Source organism: Heterocephalus glaber, unplaced genomic scaffold, assembly GCF_053883595.1.
Source record: "Heterocephalus glaber isolate CG9 unplaced genomic scaffold, H.glaber_assembly_v1.0 deba00001547, whole genome shotgun sequence".
Classification (NCBI taxonomy): Eukaryota; Metazoa; Chordata; class Mammalia; order Rodentia; family Bathyergidae; genus Heterocephalus; species Heterocephalus glaber.
In genome coordinates, this window is record NW_028258340.1 from 3,742,603 (window position 1) to 3,764,932 (window position 22,330).

The window sequence follows — 22,330 nt, forward strand, 5'->3', positions numbered from 1 at the left end:
CAAAAGGCACAGACTTTTCAGAATGGTTAAAATAGCAAGATTCATTTAGCTATTTACAAAAGAAGAATTAAAGGGCCGGGGATTTAGCTCAGTGGTTCCAGCGCCTGCCTCGCAAGCGCAAGGATCAGAGTTCGATCCCTGGTACCAAAAAAAAAAGAAGAATTAAAAATATAAAGATATCAGTAGGTCAAAAGTGAAATGAAAAGATGTATTACGCAAATAGCCTGAGAAGAATGGAATGACTAATCAGATAAAACACAAGTCAAGACAAAAGAATTACCAAAGGTAAGAAGAATACTTCATGCATGACAAAAAGGTCAACTGATTCAATAGAAATAATTATAAATTAAATCCACCTAATAAAAGAACTTCTAAATATATTAAAGGAGAACAATAACAAAATTACAAGAAAGAAAATCCCATAATTATAGAAAAATATTAACTCTCAGCAAAGACAAACATTATACAAAAAAATCAGCAAAAAACTGAGTCTCTAAAACCACTGTCAACTACCTTTACTTGTCATTTATAGGACAATTTGATCAGATGCAAATCATGTATTTATTTTCAAGTGCTGAGTCAATAAGGAATATATATATTTCAAAATATATATTTCAAAAGAATATATTCATACAGAGGTAAAACAGAACTAGAAATCATTAACTATGAAGATATACAAAATATCCTAAATATTTTTAAATTACATCGTATACATCTGAATAATGCATGGATCAGAAGAACAAATGAAAATAGAAAGCATTCTGAAATAATCACAATGAAAACATAAAAATCTATAGGACGAACTAAAGCAATCCTAAGAGAAATGTATCCCTTTAAATGTTTATATTACTCCACTGTGGTGAATAAAGCTGAGATGTGAGTTTGAGTTTTAAAAAAAAAGCTTATATTAAGAGGAGAAAAATCACTTTGAGCTTCTGTAACTCAGAAAATTACAAAAAGAGAAAATTAAACACAAAATAAGCAGAAGTAAATAAAAAAAGACACCGTGGAATAACTGAAGTGAGGAAGCAATGAAATATAAAACAAAAAATAGAGGGGGGAAAAAAATCAATGGAACAAAGATCTTACCTTTTACAAAGAACAATAAAATTGACAAACCTCTAGCCAAACTGGTCAAGAAAAATGAGAGAAACCAAATTAACAATATCAGGAATAAAAGAGGGGCTATATCACTATAGATTTAAATAGTTTGTCAAGGGAAAATAGTATTATAACAGGGAAAAAGTAAATCTAAAATTGCATATTAATAGATAAATCCTTGAAAGACAAAAATTATCAAAATTGACCTAAGAAGTAATAGAAAATATTGGTAGCCCTGTGTTTGTTAAAGGAATTTAATTTGTAGCTTAAAATATTCTCTGCAAAGAAAACTCTGGGCCCAGATGACCTCACTAGTAAATTCTATCCAAAATTTAAGGAATATCAACCCTATACACTGTGCTACAATTTGAATATAGTTTGTCTCCCACTCCACTCCGAACTTTTCTTTGGTACTGAGTATCGAACTCAGGACCTTGCACTTGCCAGGCGGGCTCGGCACCACTGAGCTATATCCCTGACCCTTAACTTCTATAGGAGTTTAATCCCCAAAATCCTATGCTAATGTATTAGGAGGGTGGAAACTTAATCTGGCCATAGTGTTCAGAGATAAGAACTCTTGGAAAGTGATTAGGTTTAGATTACAGTAATTAGGATAGAGCCCCCTATGAATGAACCCTGGTGGCTTTATGAGGACAGCGATCAGACACACATATACACCAGTTCCCACCACGATGTGATATAGGCAAGGAAGACCCTCTTCCAGCCCACAAAACTGTAAGCAAAATAAAATGTTTCTTCTTTACAAGTTATCTGCCTCTGCCATTTTATTATAGTGATAAAACATCTGATGAACGCACAGACTTTAAGAAAATGGCAGGGAACAGTTCTCAACTCATTTTATGAGGCCAGAATTACCTTGCTGTGAAAACCAGATAAAATCACTTAGAAAAGTACAGGGGACACCACTCATGAACACAAATGCAAAAATCCTTAACGAGCCATTCATGGTGGCACACATCTGTAATCCCAGCACTCAGGAGGTTGAGGCAGGAGGATCATTGCAAGTTCAAGGCCATCCTCGGATACATAGTGAGTTGGAGGCAAGCCTGAACTACATAGTATGACCCTGTCTCAAAAAACCAAAGAAGAAAAAAAAAAAAAACTTCACAAATATTACTAAATAAAAGCCAAAAATAACAAAAAGGATAATACAACTTAATTGGGGCTTATCTAAGAATCATTTGAAAAAAATTAAGCAATATTAATTCACCACACAGCATATTTTTTTTAAATACACAGGATCTTAATAGATGAAGATAATATGACAAAACTGTGTACCTGTTTGTAATATTGTGGTATATATTTGATTTTCATTCTCTTTTTGGACAAAGAGCTTCTAAACACCTGAGAATCTCCAGAGGAATAAGAGTGTCTTTTGTATACTAATAAGATGACAGGTGGCTGGCCAAACCTAGGTAGCTTCAGAATGGGGGCTGGTTAAAGGTTGAGACTTTTCAGTCCCACTTCACAAGTACAGGTGGAAGAAAAGCGGCTGACACCTACATAACGAAGCTTCCATAAATATCCAAAAGGTCTGGGTTCAGAATCTTCTGGATAGCTGAACACATGGAAGTACCTGCAGGATAGTATACCTAGAGAGGGCATGAAATCTCCAAATCTCTTCACACATGACTCTCTATTCATCTCTTCTTCCGTTTTCTTTGTAATACCCTTTATAACAAACCAGTAAACATATTCCCAAATTCTGTAAGCTACTCTTGCAAATTCATTGAATCAGAGGAAGTGACTGTGGGAACTCCAAATTACAGACTGTTGTCAGAAGTTCTGAGAGCCTGGACTTAACAAACAAATGGCATCTAGAGGGGGCATTCTTGTAAGGCTGGGCCCTTAACCAGTGTCTTCAAGTACACAGGGTCAGAATTAAAACTCAATTAAGAGGACACACAGCTGGTTGTTTACAGCAGAACTGCTTGCTTGGTGCGGGAGGGAGGCATTTGATTACAGAAATGTTCTGTGTTGTGGAAGTATAAGAGAAACTGAGCTTCCCCCAATATTCTCACATATTCATTATAAAAACATGAAAGAGAACGAAACATCTTGAAAGTATACTAGTAACAGAAAAGCAGGGAACTTCTTCAATCTTAAATCTAAATCTATGAAAACCCTATAGCTAACATGAAATTCAATGGTGAAAATCGAATATTTTTCCCCAAACATCAGGAATCATACTAAATGTCCTTCCCAGTTCAATAAGGCAAGAAAAAAATGAAAGGGCTTGCACAAAAGTAGTAAAATTGTACAGTATTTGTCTGCAGACAACATAATAATATATACACAAAATCCTAAGGCATCTAGTGCAAAGCTATAAGAATAATAATAAATGTAATGATACAATTTAGTAAGATAGTAGGATACTAGCTCAGTATGCAATAACCTATCATGTTCTCATATAAGCAACTAGAAATGTACTACATACTGAATGGCGAAAAGATGAAAAGCATTTCATTTAAAATGAAATTGGTTGCCAGAGGCTAAGGGTAGTCATGAAGTTTCAATATGAGAGGATAGTGTCCTCAAATAAGATCATGGTGATGGTTGCAAACTTTGAAGATTTGACAAAAGCCACTGATTTGCATAAAGTTCCATTTTATAGTACATAAATTACACTTCAATAAAGCTTAAAGAAAGATAATCTTCAGTGCTGCACAAAAAGATACAAGCCATGGACTAAAGAAGATATTTTCAACGTACTTTTTTGGGTTTTTTGGTGCCAGGGATCGAACTCGGGACCTTGTGCTTACGAGGCAGGCGGCGGCACCACTGAGCTAAATCCCTGGCCCTCAACGTACTTTTTAAAAAATACCAAAAATACATTTCTCAAACTACTACATAGCCTCCCTAGACAAAACTGTTGGTTTTCCTAGACAAAGCCAGTCTTGACTAGAATAAGTACCTACATCTACAACTACAAATTAGAAAAAAAGACACAGTAGTCAGTTGAAAAAAAATCCACAAAAAAAAATCTGAGATGGGCTGACATGGTGATACACACATATAATCCCAACACTGGGAAAGCTGAGGCAGCAGGACACCAAGTTCGAAGCAGTGAGTTCAAGGCTAGCCTGGATTACACAGCAAATCCAAAGGAATCAAATAAATAATCCAAAATGGTAATTCAGATAAAGAAACCCCACTGATCAATAAATTTACACTTAAAAGTAAACATAACATGAAAGACTAGCCTGTCCAGATAACTTTACATAGTGCTTAAACAAAGTCACCATTCTGAACAGTTCTTCATTTAGGTAGGTCTTTTTCAAAATGGTTAAGTTCTGCTTTCCTCAGAGCTCTAATTACAGGCTCTACCCTGTATATCAAGAAAGATTTCATCATAAATTTCCCACTACACCTTCCTATTGCAGTCTGATAAACCACCTTTGGCCCTCTTACTACCAAGTACCAACTTAGGTCAAGAAAATCAAGAATCATTTTTTGGTTGGCTGGGTGGCTGTTCTTAATTCTAACATCTCAGTAAGGAGGATCTTTGGACAATAAAACATGTCAAAATTCTAATGCTTTTAATAAAATAAAAGATGGTTCATATAAGATAGCACAAACAAAATACTACACATTTGCCCATTTCCAATCCCTTCGCTCCAGAAGTATTTTCAAAGTAACTAATAAAAAAAAAGAAAACCAGGAGTTCATTTTTAGTATAACTGGTAATAACCTGCCAAAAAAGAACAAAACAAAACATCAAACAGGAAATAGGCATTCAAATGTGCACTAACCTTCCAGTAGTCAGATTGTAAACTGTAGTACCTCTGGTATGCAGATAATGCTGAAAGAGGGAAAATAAGTATGAGTTGCAAATATTTCATTTCAAAAATCACTAATGCAACTTTTAAGAAACATTATAATGAGCTTCCCACCACATTCATCTCCCAGCAGATACAGTAATATTTCAAGACCAAATAATTTAAAAATCTGGGGCATCCTTTGTCAGGAATTCAAGGACATAAACCATGGTCAAATATCAGACCTGCAATCAAGAGTTTTAGGCTAACCTCTTAGATTAACTTAATCTTCCTCAGAGAACAAAAAAAAATTGATAAAGGATTAAAATTTTCCAAGGCTACTGTAGAACGTGATAGATTATTTTTTCTCACAAGGGACCTCACTGCCAAGAATGACCTAAGAACTCAACCCAAAAGCAAAGGAATTCTCCCTCTTGAGATGCTTCCTTTCATTCCATCAACAGTGCTCCCCCCATACATACATTTACACACACACACCACTCACTCTCACTCCCCCCATTACCTCACTCCCATTCAAAGAAGCTATCCTTAACCTGAAAATTCAAGGAAATTACAGTAAAAATGTGACATATCTACATTAGAATTGGTAGAGTATACCTTTTTTAAAAATGAAGAGCACATCCCATGACATAGCAATTAAACTGGAATGTCTTAAGAGTGGGGGACTAAGCACTCATACATTTAAAAGATCTCCAGTTAATCCTACAAATACACCCAGGACTGAGAAGCATTCAAAAGGCCAAGGCAGCAAAAGGGCTACAGAAGCAGGGCTAAAGTGTGAGCAGATTGGATACATTAATTCTAATATACAAGGGAGTTTCAGGGGTAAAGCAATTCATAAACTTCAGACGTGTACAAGAGAAGTAAACTGCAAACATTATCTGAAATGCTTCCATAAAATTAAATAAGAAAAGATAGTTAAGACAACAACCCAAAGTAATGAAGATCTTGCTGTATGAGATACTGAAATTATAAAGTAATAAGAATTGGAATAGAAAAGAACAAAACTGAATCCTCAATATAAAACCTTGGTATACGTAAGAATTGGTATAAATAAGGTATAAGTAATGGTATAAATAAGGATATAGTTGGCATTTCCAATCAGTAGTGAATTAATATAGTAACCAGAACTCAAGTACCTATATATATAATCAGGAATGTGAAACTTCTACCTCATGTCATGCACCAAAACGAAGAATTAAAGAAGTTAAATTTTTTAAAAAGTCCTTAAAACTATTAGTTGAAAACATGAAGAAGTATTTTTTCGATGATCAGCCTGAGAAGGACCTTTTAAACTTTTAGTTTAAGATGCACAGGTTAGCCTGGCATGGAGACACACATCTGTAATCCCAGCTACTAGGGAGGCTGAGGCAGGAGGATCACAAGCGTGAGGCCAGCCTGGACAATTTAGTGAAATCCTCTCAATAAATACATACATATATACATACATGGCTGGGAATATAGCTCAGTGTAGAGGGCTTATCTAGTATGTATAAGGCCCTGTAGGGGAGGATGAACCCCACCATATTTAAAGTCACAGCCAGGCATGATGACACACATCTGTAATTCTCAGAACTCTGGGAGATTAAGGCAGGAGGACCACAAGTTCCAGCCCAGCCTGGTCAACTTAGTGATTAAAAAGACCTTGTTTAAAATAAAAAATTTAAAAGGGGCTGAGGGTATACTGTAACGTTCCTGGTACAGGAGGGAGAGAGGGAAGGACAAAGGAAGGGAGAAAGGGAGGAAGTTGGTTAGTTAGATACTCCAAATTACAGGAACAGATTTGTAATTGAGCCATTTCTTCCATGGTTGTTTATCTTTCCACTCATTTATGTAGTATTTTGTCAATAATTATATTTTACTTCAACTGTGCTTGATATTTTAACATTCTAATATATTTTGTTTCCTAATTCAAATAAATTATTAAAACTCTAGAGAATATACAAAGTACCTATCCCCAGAACCTCTCTAGGGAAATCCCTTTTAACCTAAGCACAGTCCTCATTTCTAATCTTTAACTATTCATGAAAACATTCCTAGTCCATTGTAACTAGTCCTTAATAGAAAATGAGGGAAATCATTCATTTTGATACCCTTATAATGCTTAAAACCTGTTTGAGAATGATAGTATCAAATGGATCAAAAACACTGATAATTCTGTAGAAGCCAAACTCAACATCTACTATTACAAAACATGCATTTTATGTTTCAATTATATATTATTACTTGCATACTGATATATTTTACATAGTTGATATAATTGTATCACGATATATAATTTTATATAATTTTGTCATATATTTATATGCAGTTTATATATAAATTTGTATATAATACAATGTATAACATACATTGATTTATTAATATATAATAATAAATAATATGATGACATATCATTATATGTATATATCCCAGGATGGAATATCATCATTGGATGCAAGAAAGGCAAAAAGAAAGAAAATTTACATCAAGCTCAGACTTTAAACTTGTCCACATTAGCAACTCTTGGCACATAACTTCTCCAAGCTATTTGCACCCTTAGGAAAAAAAAAACATCAGGACTATTTTGCACAAAAGTGACAGATATGGAGAGAAAAAATTACTGGAAGGAATGGAAGTAAATGAAGGAAAAGAAAAAAAATACTGTATCATGGCTAAAATTTCTAGGACTTACTGGACGAACTTCTAGCTCATCATAAAACGTGAAGAAATTTTAATGTTTCAAAATTTGGTTCAGGAATGCTTCATTATTATTATGTTTTCCCAAGTAATTTTTTGTCTTCTGAAATCCTTACCATATACCTCCTGCATCTCTTACCTCATAATTTATATCTTTTTGTAATTCTGCTGTGTACATTGAGGTAATTTACTACTTGATTTTCTAAACAACTAATTTAACTAAACAGCTCTCTTCTATAATTTACCACACATATTTTCTATTAATTAGACTGCTCCTATGGACCATGATATATAGTAATCTGAATATATATATAATGCTTGTTCTACAGCATAGGATTCTGGGTCTCTCAGGTTGTCTCCAACCTGAAGAAAAACATCACTGTACTAGTTCCATTGTTTCAGGCATTCTGTCTGATAGCCACATTGGCTGTTCGGTTCCGCAGAGGTTAATGGGTTTGCTTTGTTCAGTGTAGAACGGAGGTATGACAGACACTATAAAAAACCACTCAAATCCCACCTCAAGGAAGAACTGTTGAGAGTCCTGCCAATGATAGCCTCTAAGCTATGAGTTTCTACAGGAGTTACCTCAGCTGCAAAGAGCCAGCTTGTCCAAAGTCACATTCCTTCCCAGGCTGGCTCACATTCAGCATCAGATCAGCAGAGTATAAAGGTCTACTTATCTTGGTCCAGCTTGGGGCAGGTCGGATGGGCCATTATAACTCCACAGCTTCCTAGGAAACTGACCAAAGCTGTCACAACTTTATTTTTCTCTCTGTTCAATCCTGGTTCTTCTATCCTCCACTTTCCACAGGTGCTTATCCTAAAAGCAATTCCTGACTGAAACATTCTTTACTAAAAGCTACACTCCTTGGAAATCCACCACAGCAATAGGTCAAATGTACTGAGCCACCACTTTCCCAGAATCTCCTGCCCAGTTAGTTTTTAGGAAAAATTCCTAGAAGCAAAATAACCAAATCAAGTTACAGGAAGTGTTTTTTAAACTCTGCACATACCATGCTTTTCCAAAAATAAGACTTAACCAGAAAATAAACCCTAGTATGATTTTTCAGGATGTTTGGAATATAAGCCCTACACCAAAACTATGCCCCAGTTAAGATCATCAGCCAGGCAGACACATTTGGTGCATGCGTCCATTGCAACACATGATGGATGTAATTATAAAATAATATTACTACATAATTAAATATAAATATTATTGACATCAATACTTACAATAAATTATAATATAATTATAATATAATTAAGTGTTTGTAAATACCCAAGTAGGTGCCTTTGGATGAGAGGAACTGCCTATGTAAATAAATGGACTTCAGACTCATTGCTAAATGACCAACTGAAGTACAGGCACAACACATGAACAACATGCACACTTGATAATGAATGGATGTGGTTGTGTCTAATATGAATCTTCATAATTCAATATGCCATGTGTTGTAACAGACATACTTAATGCACTCGTGTGAAATAAAGAGACATTTTCTGAATTTCAATGCCTGCAATTTTTCCTCACTTTTGTGTGGACCATCATTCTTAACTGTCATTGTTTCTGCTGCCACTTCTGTCTCATAAGTCTTCAATTAACACTTCATTTAATGGAAACTTTATGAAGCCTTGTTTGTGAAGAATTCATGGGATAAAACTACTGATAACTATGTTGCCAATACACTGGGAGCAGGCTACATGGACAGGAAGTGCTCATTTAAGGAGAGCTCTATTGCTGGACATGAGAGATCAGGGCCAATGGTTCTACAGGAAATGGAGTCAAATTAGGCCAGAATTCAGGGTTTGGAGAGTTATGACGATATTCCAGAAGATGATGACATAACTGTATTTGAATAAATGCAGTTTTTACATATGAATAAATGTACCCAGAAGATGATGACATAACTGTATTTGAATAAATGTAGTTTTTATATATGAATGTACATTTTTGTACATGAATAAATGAAGATTGTTGTTCATGAAAAAAATAAGACATCCCCTGAAAATAAGCCCTACTGCATCTTCTGGAGCAAAAAAAATAACAAAAGACCCAGTCTTATTTTCAGGGGAAAATGCTATTAGCAGCCAGAAAGGTTGAGGAAAAAAAATTCTTTAAAGAAAGCCTTTCTCCCTTGTTTCACATTCATCTGAAATGACAGCAAAGATATTTTTAATGAATAAATCTGTAGCAGCAATGATAACCATAGTATACTAGCTGCAGACCATAAATTTCTAGGAATTCCCATAAGACAGGAAGCAGATGAGATGAGAATGACAAATAAGGGTAGAAAAACCACAGTCCGAATTAAGTTTGACCATTTATTGATGCAGATAGCAGTTTTTACTGTTGTTGTTATTGTTTACAAGGAACTAAACTCAGAGAAACTTGAACTCAGAAAATGTTATACAGAGGCAACAATAAATCAAGACAAATCATTAAAGAATTGTCTTCAGAATAGCAAGACCATAAGTACCCTACATGTGTATACCTGATTAGTCACAGAATTACATGTTCATTGTATGGTTTATGGTTGCTTCCACAACATTCTGGTTTATAACATGTTCTCTAAAAATAAACATTTATTTGCCTGGAGTTGGCGGTTATCTTGTACAGGTTTGACATAGAGAAGAAAGCAGCTTGAAGTAACAAATGCCTCTGCAAATCGGTGGTGGTAGTGGTGGTGGTGATGGTGTGAGTGTGGCTCCGTATATGGGGGAGGGAGGTATATTTAGAGACTGGTTCTGGTTTTGGACTTGTAGAAAGTAAAGAGAATGGACAGAAAGAATTCAGTAGTTCATATTTTAAAAGGAATTTTTAAACTGGGAATGTGGCCAAAGAGCCTCAAGAAAAACTCAATAAAAACTCCTATCTAGGAAATAAAAGCCACTAGCCTGAAATATTAACATACACTGAAACATATATGTACATTCTGCATTTATTCTCTCCTTGCTCGTTCTATTATAAATTCATCAAATTACTATCTACCTACTAATGGCCAATTCATAAGTAAACGAGTCTGAGAGAACATCTTGCAAGGATTTAAATCCTTAGATTATCCTTTCCTTCTCCCACCTTATTGGACTGGATTACTCCTACCAGCTAGTTTGCCAAGAAGTCTAGCTGCCACATATCCCAAACCCTGCCTTCTAAAAAAGAAAAGAAAATCTCTAAATATTTCTGGATTCATTACATTCATAGGCAAAAATTTTATAAATGGCCAATGTAGCTAAATTCGTTGACTAATTTAGTTTTCAAATTTAAAGATATATTGTTGAATGATAACAAAGGAGCAAGGACATACAGCCCCATATGTGCACCTAATTTTTGAGTCTAGGTCTCTGGTTTATGTAATGTCAAAATAATGTGATCTCCACATAAATGTGCAGCATTTAAGAACAATCAGATTGCATAAAATTATATGTTTTTTGATATAATAGTTCCCTTTAAGTTACCAGCATTAACTGAAATTAAAGTATCTAATGGAGTGTTGAGTAATGACTGTATTAGAATCAATTATCCTGCTGAACTGAAACCATTTTGTTAAGTATTAACCAGTATCACATAACTGCAAAACCCCTAAGCTATCATCTACCACCTTTCCCCCATTTATACATTGTAAGACAAAAACTCAGGGATGTTTATATAATCTGCAGCTGTAAATAACAGAGCTATGCTGAAAAATAAGCTTAAATTCAAGTCTCACAGAGTGTGTATGCCTAGACTAAAACTGCATTTTCATTAGGAAAAATTTACTTGACCCAACAGCAAAGTAGCATAATAAAAACAGCAGCATGAAATACAAAAAAGAAAAAAAATCCTTCACTCTAGCCTTGAAACTGTCAGCACTCTGACCACAAAACATAATTGTACTAGACGTCCATCTACTGCACATCAAGATTCTATTACTAACAATAGTTTAAAATGCTCTTGCGTGTAAGAATAGCTTTCTACAAGCCAGGCATAGTGGCTCACGTCTATTAATCTTAGCACTCAGGAAGTTGAGACAGGAGGATGCTTGTGAGTTCAAGGCCAGCCTGAGTTACATAGTGAGTTCAAGGCCAACCTGAACTACATAGTGAGACCCTGTCTCAAAAAACAAAACAAAAGACTAGTTCTGCTTTGCTGTAGATTTTTTATCTGATATTAGGCGAGAAAATTCAACTTTCTAAGAGTAATGGTCTATGAAAAAGGAACATCTTTGAAGAATGATCTTCAGTTATTTAACTTGATTATTTGGTTTTTGTTTCTTAATAGTACTAGGGATTGGAACCCAGGGACTCAGACATGAAGTACATCCCCAAACCTTGAAATTTTTTTTTATTTTGAGACAAAGTCTTGCTAAATTGCCACGCTGACCTCAAATTTGCAATCTTCCTGCCTCATTCTTCCTAGTAGCTGGTATTACAGGCATGTGCTATTGTGCCCTCTTAATTATTTCCTAAAGAAAAAAAGAAATTTCAGATGAATAAAAAATTGATGTTATTCAAGGCTCAGGCTCTTATGTGATCAACTCTGTGTTACTTATCTGTACAATAACATGACCAAGGATCAAATTTTCATTCGAATATTTTCTAGCTAAATTGGACATGTTTTATGGCAAGGACAAGGAAGTCTGTGTTACTTAAAAAAGTGTCCAGCAATGTACAAATATTTACAATCAAACTGGCTCACTTTTTTCTATTGAAGAGGCTTTATAGGACGGGAATTTTGCACCAGGCAAAACAAAACCACATTGTACATAAGAGGTTATTAGTGTTACTGAACAGTCAACTTATTGATGGTTTACATGCAGTTACATGACATTTTTCCATTTCTATCTCTTCTAATTTTTGTTTTTCACCGTTTACTATGTTCATGAGCTTACAATCTCTTCAAAGTAAAAATGGTAGCATTCTTGAAAAGGGCAGAATAGAAATAATTATAATTACTTTGAACATGTATATAGGTCAAATAGAAATTAACAAAAGAAAAAATTACCTTTTGGATAATCTTCCAATAAGAGGTTGAAGTGACCTAACTGACAAAAGAAATCAGACTCCACTTTTCCTTCAGCTTTTAAAATTAGAGATTCATAGCAGCGAACAGCCTAGAAATAAAAAACAGAAATATTTAAGAAATTTAAAGATAAAATCCTAAGATACATTTCCTAAGATAATGCATATATCCTCCATTTAATCATCCAAGAAATTAATAAGCCCATTTCTATCTCAGATATATTCATTGTAGCATTCTTTAAAAGAAATAGTTTCCTTAACTAAGTATTTATTAAAAGAGCCACTAGTTATAGCATTAGTGCTCTTCCCATCTATAAAGTAGAATACTGGCCAAATCAAATAATGTAGGAGCACTTTGATAACTTTATTCACAATTGCAAATCTAAATTATTACCATGGTCCCTGTTGATATAAACAAAGTGCTTTCAAATACAAATAATATCTATCTTTTCCATAGGCAAGCACTTTATTGAATTATAAGAATTCCTACAATCTCTAGAGTAATAAAGTTACCATTTATACTGAATGTTGACTTTTTGCCAGAATCTCTACCAAATTTAAACTATTATAAACGGCCTTTCAGTTGTCTTATCCTTGTGATATATTTCAAACACTAACTCTATTCTTAATCTCCCCAATCCAATACAAGCATATGCATTCATTCTCACACTTCCTTCCCTGAAGAAAAAAATAATATTACTTTAAAGGATATCAATTTGTGGAGGGGGTTAATCCAGGAGATTGCAGAAAGGAAAAAAAAAAAAGAAGAACAGGATTCATTTGCTACACATTCTGGGGAATTTACCCCCTCAGACTCTAAGTTTTAAAAACATTCAAAGGGCTGACAAAGGGATCAAAATTAGAAAACTCTAAGGGTTCATCAGAGTGCTTAGCACATAATAGACACTTAATTGTTTCTTCCCCTTCTCAAATAAAATCAAAGCTTATCTTTGAATAAGCTCTTTGAAGCTTCCCAGTAATGGCAAAATTTCCCTACTAGCAACTAAATATTTCTCCAAAATGTTGCTCTTGTTGTAATGTGTCCTGGAATCATTAAAGTAAAAAAGGGTACACTCCATGGATACACTCCCAGGTGTGGTGCACACAAAGAAAAGAAGATAGCTTCTATTATTATCAAAAAAAAATTTCCCACCAGTTTGGAGAGTCTTTCTTGGGATAAGAATACCTACTTAGAAGGACTTCATTTAATCTATGAAACACAGAGCTTTTGATGCAAAGTTTCAAAATGTATATAATAAAATTACCTAACTCAAGCACATATACTTAACAAGTCTGGAGAACCCATCCTAAACAGGGTAAATCTGGATTGATTTTACTATATTTAAAGCCTAAGACTTATAATACAACTGTCATTAGTTCCTATTCCACTCCTAGCTAACTGTGCATATGTACCAAAGCACAGTCACTGAAAATAATCACTCTACTTCCCTACACTTAAGAGTCTGAATGCTACACTGAAGTGTTTAGAAAGTACTATAATTTGGAGGCATGGAATTTCAACATCTTATATAATTCTTATCTGGCAGAGGGTTAAAATACAAAAATATAATTTATTACAGTGCTTTATAATATCAGAGAAATTGATGGTATTATTGGGCTACAGTGTAACAATTCTTAATTTTACATTACATGTCATTCAAACACTGATAATGGCATTGTAAATAAAGTATCCATTAAAATAATTACTGTCTGGATTTTTGAAACACTTTATAAGGTATTTAGAAACTTCTTCCTCTGATTATTTCTTATAGATGATTAATATTTACAAGTAAATGTTTTCATGGTAAAAAAATACACAAGATATAAACACAGACATTTTCTTGAATGATTTAAGCCCAAAAATGTAATGCTCTGTACTTCCTCGCCCTTTATGCCACATCACTAATATGATCAACTACTGTCAATCTTCCATTTTTCATAAAAGAGGGGCCGGGATTTAGCTCAGTGGCACTGCATCTGTCTCCCAAGTACAAGGTCCTGAGTTCAATCCCCAGTACCAGAAAAAAAAAAAAGAACATACCTAAAACCAATCCTATTCACAATTCTGATCATTGTGAAAAATAACACTAGCTAACACCCAGAATGAGTGGGGTTTAAATTCACCTATACACTCAGGATGGATTAACAAATTCTTAATAATTTCCCCACAAAGCCACTATTTACCTAACTCAATCAATGTTGGTAGTGAATGATGATGCTGACAGAGCCAAATATCAAACAAGACAAAAATGAGCAAAAGAGCAGGATAAAATTTCCATCCACTTTGTGTTATCCTTTCATAGTGAAACTTTATGAATTTATTTAATGTGTTTGAGGCAATTCTGATTCTGATATTAGACACAGGCAAATACTAATATAATTTTAAAGGGCATTTAAAGGTAAATAATGGAATAATTTTCAATACTAACTCATGCAATAATCTGGAATAGTGATGGCAAACCTTTTAGAGCTTTCAATGATACAAACAGCCCACTGCAGCACATATGCCATAGGTTCACCCCAATGATCTAGAACTAAACCCAGTGCTTTCATAATTTTATAGCCAAAAGGCTAATGATAACATGGAAGATATATAATTACTTGTTCACATTTAAAATTAAGTTTAGGGGCCAGGGATTTGGCTCAGTGGTGCCACTGCCTGTCTCACAAGCGCAAGGTCCTGAATTCGATCCCCAGTACCAAAAAAATAAAATAAAATTAAGTTCAGATAAACTTCTATAAACCAAAAAATAGTTCTGTTAAAAGGATTACTTTTAAGCCAAGTGTGTGCCTATAGTCTTGGCTACTTGGGAGGATGAGGCAAGAGGATCACTTGAGTCCAGGACTTCAAGAAAAGCTTGAGCAAGGCAGCAAAACCCGCTCTCAAAGGGGTGGGGATGGGGGAAGGAAGCAGGGTGTTACTTTCATATTCTTGTTTCTACTTTTTATTTTACATGAGCACAAGGTAGTGTGTGCTTATACATAACTGCAGAGAAAAAGAACTAGAAGACAAATGTCAAAAACACAAACTCTATATTTGGCCCATATAAAAATCCCCTATTTATTTTATTCACCTCTATATTTTCTACATTTTCATAAATAACCTATATCATTTTTCTTTATATAAAAATCATTAAAGTGGCCGGGGATTTAGCTTATGGTTCCACCGCCTGCCTCGCAAGTGGAAGGACCTGTTTCGATCCTCAGTACCAAAAAAAAAAAAAATCATTAAAGAATTATTATGCTTTCCCTTAGAATTTATCCTGCACCTTTAGTGTAAGGATAGTCTGAAATTAATATGAAAATCATTTGTAACTGCATCAACATCATTCAACAGAGCAGTGTCTGCAATGATATAAATATTCAGAATCTGTGCTTTCCACTATGGCAGCCAGCAGAAACTTTGAGCACATGAAACATGGCTAGTGAAAGAAGACAAGTAAATTGTTAAACTGTTTCATTTTAATATTTTATGTTTAAACAAACATGAGACAAATAGTTCCCATTTTGGACAGCGCATATGTGTGTCTTTTTTTTTTTTTTTGGTACCAGGGATCAAACTCTGGTCCTTGCACTTGCACAGCAGGCGGCGAAAACACTGAGCTAAATCCCCGGCCCATGTGTGTCATTTTTAAAGCTGAAAACAAGTGAATATTCAATCCACATACTAAATATTGGGAAAGCAAACTTTCTTAAGATTATAAATGAAAGAAAAGACCTATAACATTAAGAGGTAGAGTATTACGAAGTGGGGATGACCAAAATCTTCCACAAAAATCACTGTTATATCCTATTAGCTGTGTATAGCTGGTGGCATGCACATCTATAATCTTTACCATCTACTAGAAAAACTATTGAGAAAAAAATTAAACAGCGAATCATTAACTCCTAAAAGTATCAGAAAACAAAGATTTCCCCAGCTAGGTAAAAAGTTAGGATGTCTTCCTCCAATCACAGTACTATTTTCTACAATATTCAATGCCTGGGCTTAATATCTGCTTTATTTTTATTATTTGAAAAATTAGTTATCCTGGGACAGTAATGTTAACATTGTCCTCTATTTCTAAACCTTGACAGGTAAAAGTTTAGCGCTCAGGAAAACAAGAACTATTTTGTTTTTAAATGTAAAATATTGGGCTGGGGATGTAGCTCAGCAGCACAGCACCTGCCTGGCAAGGGCAAGGTCCCGAGTTTGATCCCAAGTACCAAAAATAAAAATAAAAATAAATGTTAAGTATTAATCTTTTATGCTGAATGTGATCAGTGCCTAAAATACAATATTTAATATTTTAGATTAAACGCAGTCAACTTTTAAACAAAATGTTTCAATTTAAAAGATTAACTGAAGTAGCTGGCTGACATACAACTGGTAGGAAAAATTAAAAAGATTTAAATACCCTACAGCAAGAATATAAATATACAAAGTCTACAGTTGGGTCATGGTTTTAAATGAACAGAAACTTTTAGGTTGAATAAAAACAAACACATAGTTATGATCATAATCTGTTAAAACCCAGCAATAAATATACAAGATAATTCACAGTAGCCAGCAGACTTTAAAACAGATTAAGAGATTTAAACAAATTACAAGTCAATGTGCCCTTCATAAAATATGTCTACTAAAAAGGTATTCCATAGGGCCAGGGATTTAGCTCAGTGGTTCTGGCTCCTGCCTCACAAGCAAAATGATCCGATTTTGATCCCCGGTACCAATAAATAAATATATTTATTTATTAATTAATTAATTTTAAAAGGTATTCATGACCCAAATTAATAAAGTACATTATGTGGATGAATAGTATTAATCAGCTCACCAAGGTATAGTATGATCAGATCGTTAAAGTTCTGAGTACTACCTTTTAACAAGTGATAACTTATAGAGGGCTATGTATTTGGTAAAGGATGAAAAACTGTCATGCAAAAATCAGCTGGGGGCTAGAAGTATAGCTCAATGGTAGGGCAGGTGCTTCAGAACACGTGAGGCCCTAGGTACAATTCTTAGCACCAAAAATTTTGAAAAGCTTTTTAACTTACTGTAACTGAGGAGAATTATCAGAGATGTTAACCTTTACTTGAATATTTTAAAAGCTATCACTTAGGAGAGAAGATTCATTGCACTTTGGATAGCTCCAATCATTCAACCAATGAAATGGGTTTATATTAAAAATCAAGTTTAAACCAGGTTTGGTGTTACATGTCTGTAATCCCAGCACTCAGGAAGCTAAAGCAGGAGAATCACTACATGTTTGAGACCAGCCTAGGCTATATAGTGAGTTGAAGGCCAGCCTGAACTAGAAAGGGAGACCTTGTCTCAAAAGAAAAAGGTCTAGCTGAAATTGATCAGACAGGAAGAACATTTTAAAATGCCAAAAATTAAATGGGTCATCATTGGCTCTTATCAATGCAAAGGTCTAAAATATAAATTATTAAGCTACTTCAGTGAGAATTAGAAAGGAGACCTCTTTTGCTGAGGCAGGAGGAGCACAAGTTCAAACTCAGTCTGGTCAACTTAATGACTTAGTAAGACTTTATCTCAAAATAAAAAAATAAAAAAGGATAAAGATCAAGGTAAAGGCCCTGGGTTCAATCCAAAAGGGGTAATGGGAGAAGGGAAGAGAGAAGAAAGGAGACCTCTTATTTTGGGTGCAATACTAGGCTACCTTTTCCCGACCACTACCACTACCCGCACAGGTTGGCACTGAACTCTCAACCCTCATGCTTCAGCCTCCTGAGACCTGAGATTATGGGCAGGCACCACTATGCCTGGCTTAAACTGCTATTTTTTTTTTAAAAAAAACGATTCATTGGGCTTTGGGAAGATGGCAGAGCAGTAAACACCAGCAAATCAGACTCTCAGAGATTTGGAATCCAGACACTGAAATATAACAACTTGGGGAAGAAAAGGAGGAGGGAAGTGGATCCCTAAGAACCAGGCACGATCTGAAAGAAGAATTGAAGCCCAGAGGGAAAGTGAAGAGACAGACCTTGATGTAGAAAAAGGAAATGGCAAACTGCACTTTCTCCCTGACTCCTGGCTAGCAGCGTGAGAGAAGGGGCTCAAATCTACAGACTCATTGGGCTTCTACAATTCTAAGTATAACTCCTTAATAACTGTACCAAGAAATTAAAATAATTATTATGAATCATCATTTTAAAAGCTCACAGCTTCCTCAATATAGACCACTAAATGTAATATAGCTTTCATATTTACAGGTAGAGTATCCCTTATCCAAAATGTTTGGGACCAAGTGTTTCCAACTGTAGATGTTTCAGAGTTTGGAATATTTGCATATACACAGAGATAGGGGTTGGGACCCAAATCTAAAATACAAAAGTCATTTATGTTTCATGTACACCTTGTACAAGTACTCATAGCTTGAAAGAAATTTTGTACAATATTCTTGTATACTTGCATTTTGTCTACACCCCACTACATAAAGACAGATACAGGATTTTCCACTTGTGGTGTCCTGCCAGTGCACAAAATTTGGATTTTGGAGTATTTTGGATTTCAGATTTTCAAATTAGGAATGCTCAATCTATTATTTTAGGGAAAAAGGGAAAGTTCTACATTATTTTAAAAGGGATAAATATTGCAAACATTTTTATAAAAAGCACTGAAGTACTGGCAGTTGTTTGATGGGCACAGAATTTCAATTTTGCAAGTTGAAAGAGTTCTAGAGACTGGCTACACAACAATATGAATGTCTTTAACAAGACTAAAAGGTGCAATTAAAAATGGTTAAGATGGCAAGTTTTAAGTGTTATGTATATTTTACCATGAGTGTTTTTTAAAGTAGACAATATCTGGGGACAATTAAAAATACTTAGTATTATGCTAGTCACTAATCAATGACCACCTATTCAGTCCTGAACACTTCACTGACTGCTAGGCATCAAAAGTGAAAGCAAACAAGTTCTTGCCTCCTTCATACAATTTTTAATTTCCTCCGTATCATTATTTTTCTCTTCTTTTCTAATTTGTCTTTCTCACTCTTCTTTGGCTTCAATTTTATTATCTTTGCCTTCAGCTAAAGATGCTTTTGAAGGGTCGCTTGTGTACTCTGTGATTTTGTTTAAATATTCTTGCTTATCAAAACAAGAGAGAAGAGAGGCAAAGGGATGTCACAAGAGCACGCCGTTCTTCTTAAGCCTCTATGCCAAGGACTCCAGAAACTTTTAACCCTAAAAATGTTAGATTTTACCCCATTTGTACATCCCAACAACATCTTAAATTCAGCTAGCAATAATTAAGTTCTTTGCCCAGTTCAAGAATCCCCTCCAAAATAAACAGGCATAGCGGCACATGCTTGTAATTCCAACTACTAGGCTAGTGAATCACAAATTTGAGGCCAGCCCAGGCAACTTAGTTAGAGCCTGTCTTCAATTTTTTTTTTTTTTAAAGTATGTTTGCAGAAGGCCCTGGTACCACAAAAACAAAACACACTATTGAATTTCCTAGCTGGGCGTGGTGATGCACAACTGTAATTCCAGTGCTCAATAGGCTGAGGCAGGAGGATTGAGGCCAGCCTGAACTACACAGAGAGACCCTGTCTCAAAAAGAAAAATACATATATATGTAAGTTTCCTTTTCATTAGTAGCACCAATTCAAACCATTTCTTCATCCCTACACTTCTAATGGATTACTGCTATGTCTTCCCTAACATTTGCCTTGTAACCATTCCCCATTTTCTTTTTGGCTATCATTTCCAAAGTCCAATGAACACCATACTATAGCATCACTGCCACTTGATGTTCTTTGATTGCAAAAACATTCTTTAAGCAGTCCTATTTATGATCAAGCTTCCAGCTATTAAACCTCCAATAACTTCCTATTGCCCATTAAGAACTTAGATTCAGTCCCACCTTACACATCCACAAAATTTGCCTATGCTATTCCAACCTCGTATCATAAAACTTTCTCATCCCACAAATTCCATATATAAAATTTTTGGTGATACTGGGGATAGAAACCAGGACCTTCATTCACATTAAGCCACATTCTCAGTTTTTTGGGGTTTTTTTTTCTATTTTACTTTTTACACAGGGTCTCACTAAATCACTTAAATTATCCAGGCTGAGGTCAAATTTGCAATCCACCTTCCACAGCCTCCCAAGCCTCCTAGAGTGCTAGGATTACAGGGATGCAACCCCCACACCCAGCTTAAACAGCTGGCTATTAAAACATTCCCCAAGAGGTAGTAAACTGCAGACCACCAATACTGCTTCTTACATACATCAGTACAAGGAACTGTTATAGTTTGTATTAGTAAACTTTCCAGCACTAAGACAAAATACCTAACATACGCAACTTAGAGAAGAAAAGGTTTGTTTTGGCTCAGTTTCAGATGTTTCAGTTCATGGCTGGATGGCTTCAAGGCAGAAACATTATGGAAGGGCATGGCAGAGAAAAATTCTTCACCTCCTGACAGTAAGCAAGCCAAGTAAGCAAGGTAAAGTCAAAAAGGGAGAAAGGGGTCAGGGAAAAGACTATACTCTTCCAGCTTACATGACTGACTTCCCCCAGCTAAATCCCACTTCTTTTTTTTCGGTACTGGGGATCGAACTCGGGACCTTGCACTTGCAAGGCAGGCACCGGAACCACTGAGCTAAATCCCCAGCCCAGGTCCCACTTCTTAACAGCACATTCAGCTATGAACTCTTCAATATGTTAATCCATTATGAGGTTAGTACCCCTAGGACTTAATAACTTTCCAAAAGTCCCACCTCTGAACACATGAGCTTTTGGGGGATCATTTTTGATCTAAACTATAACACAGCAATCCAGATGACATTAGGAAAAGGTATTTCTGTCAAACAACTACCACCATCATCACTTAACTTTTTGTTTAGTGTTTAATTCTGCTACATAATTTGTACTATGACAAATGTGGTATACATTATATAGTGTTTTATATATTTAGATATACATAATACATACCCAAACACAAAAAACAAGTGCATGTGTAAGTATAACTGTCTTGATTAATTCTGATTACTCTGAACTTTATTCACTTTGAATTTCCAGAATAAACTCTAAATAATAAACATACTATCCTTCCAATGTGACCCTCTCAAAAAAAAAAACACCTAAAACGTTTACATCATTAAAGTTGATATCCTTCCCAGAAATACCCTAACAAATCAATAGAGAATTCTGCCCTTTCCCAAGTACTCAGTGATGCCTTTGCCTGACTGCTTTTAAAATACCTTAAACACTCTTGGGAATTTAAAAGGGTTAAAACTGCTTGAATACCACTTTTGGAATTTCACCACACTTTCTTTTTTAAATGAAAGAAGAGGGTTACACTTAAAATGAGTCTTAAGAATTACTGATTCTTAATGACGTATCTATTCTTGAACTTAGGTTTACAGTGTCAGACTTCTAGATTTTTATATACTGAAAAGACTATCCCAGGTGCTGACTTCAACAAAACTAAACCAATACACCATCCACCAGCAGTGCTCATTTCCAGGTCTTTGATTATTGTTTTTCCAAATATTTAATAGCTAAATTTTATTATTTCTTTAATGAATTAACCTGTTCAAGGATTGGGCACAGTTCTCCTTTGGATTATAAATACTATTTTTTTAATTATCTCTCAGATATTATTTATGTATAAAGGATTTTATATATAATATTATAGCATATCTTTTCACAGTCAGCATTTACCCATGAATTCTTTATAGTTTTTGATTGAAAATGTTCTGTATTTTCTCAACATCAACACCTTTACAGTACAGTATATGT

At 34.8% G+C, this 22,330-nt stretch overlaps 1 protein-coding gene across 10 annotated transcripts in view; it reads right to left on the reverse strand.

Annotated features, from left to right (window-relative positions):
- The window catches only part of Kdm6a (lysine demethylase 6A), a 213,940-nt gene that overhangs the window by 127,674 nt on the left and 63,936 nt on the right, over window positions 1-22,330 (reverse strand). For 9 of the 10 annotated variants that reach the window (XM_021249581.2, XM_004871536.4, XM_004871537.4 and 6 more), the window contains 2 exons: window positions 12,562-12,670; window positions 4,875-4,924 (listed from right to left, as the gene is read on the reverse strand). In XM_021249581.2, the coding sequence (XP_021105240.1) occupies window positions 4,875-4,924; window positions 12,562-12,670 (159 nt within the window). Of the gene's footprint in view, window positions 1-4,874; window positions 4,925-11,940; window positions 12,001-12,561; window positions 12,671-22,330 lie in introns of those variants that run through there. The other variant, XM_087189828.1, reaches the window with a different exon arrangement.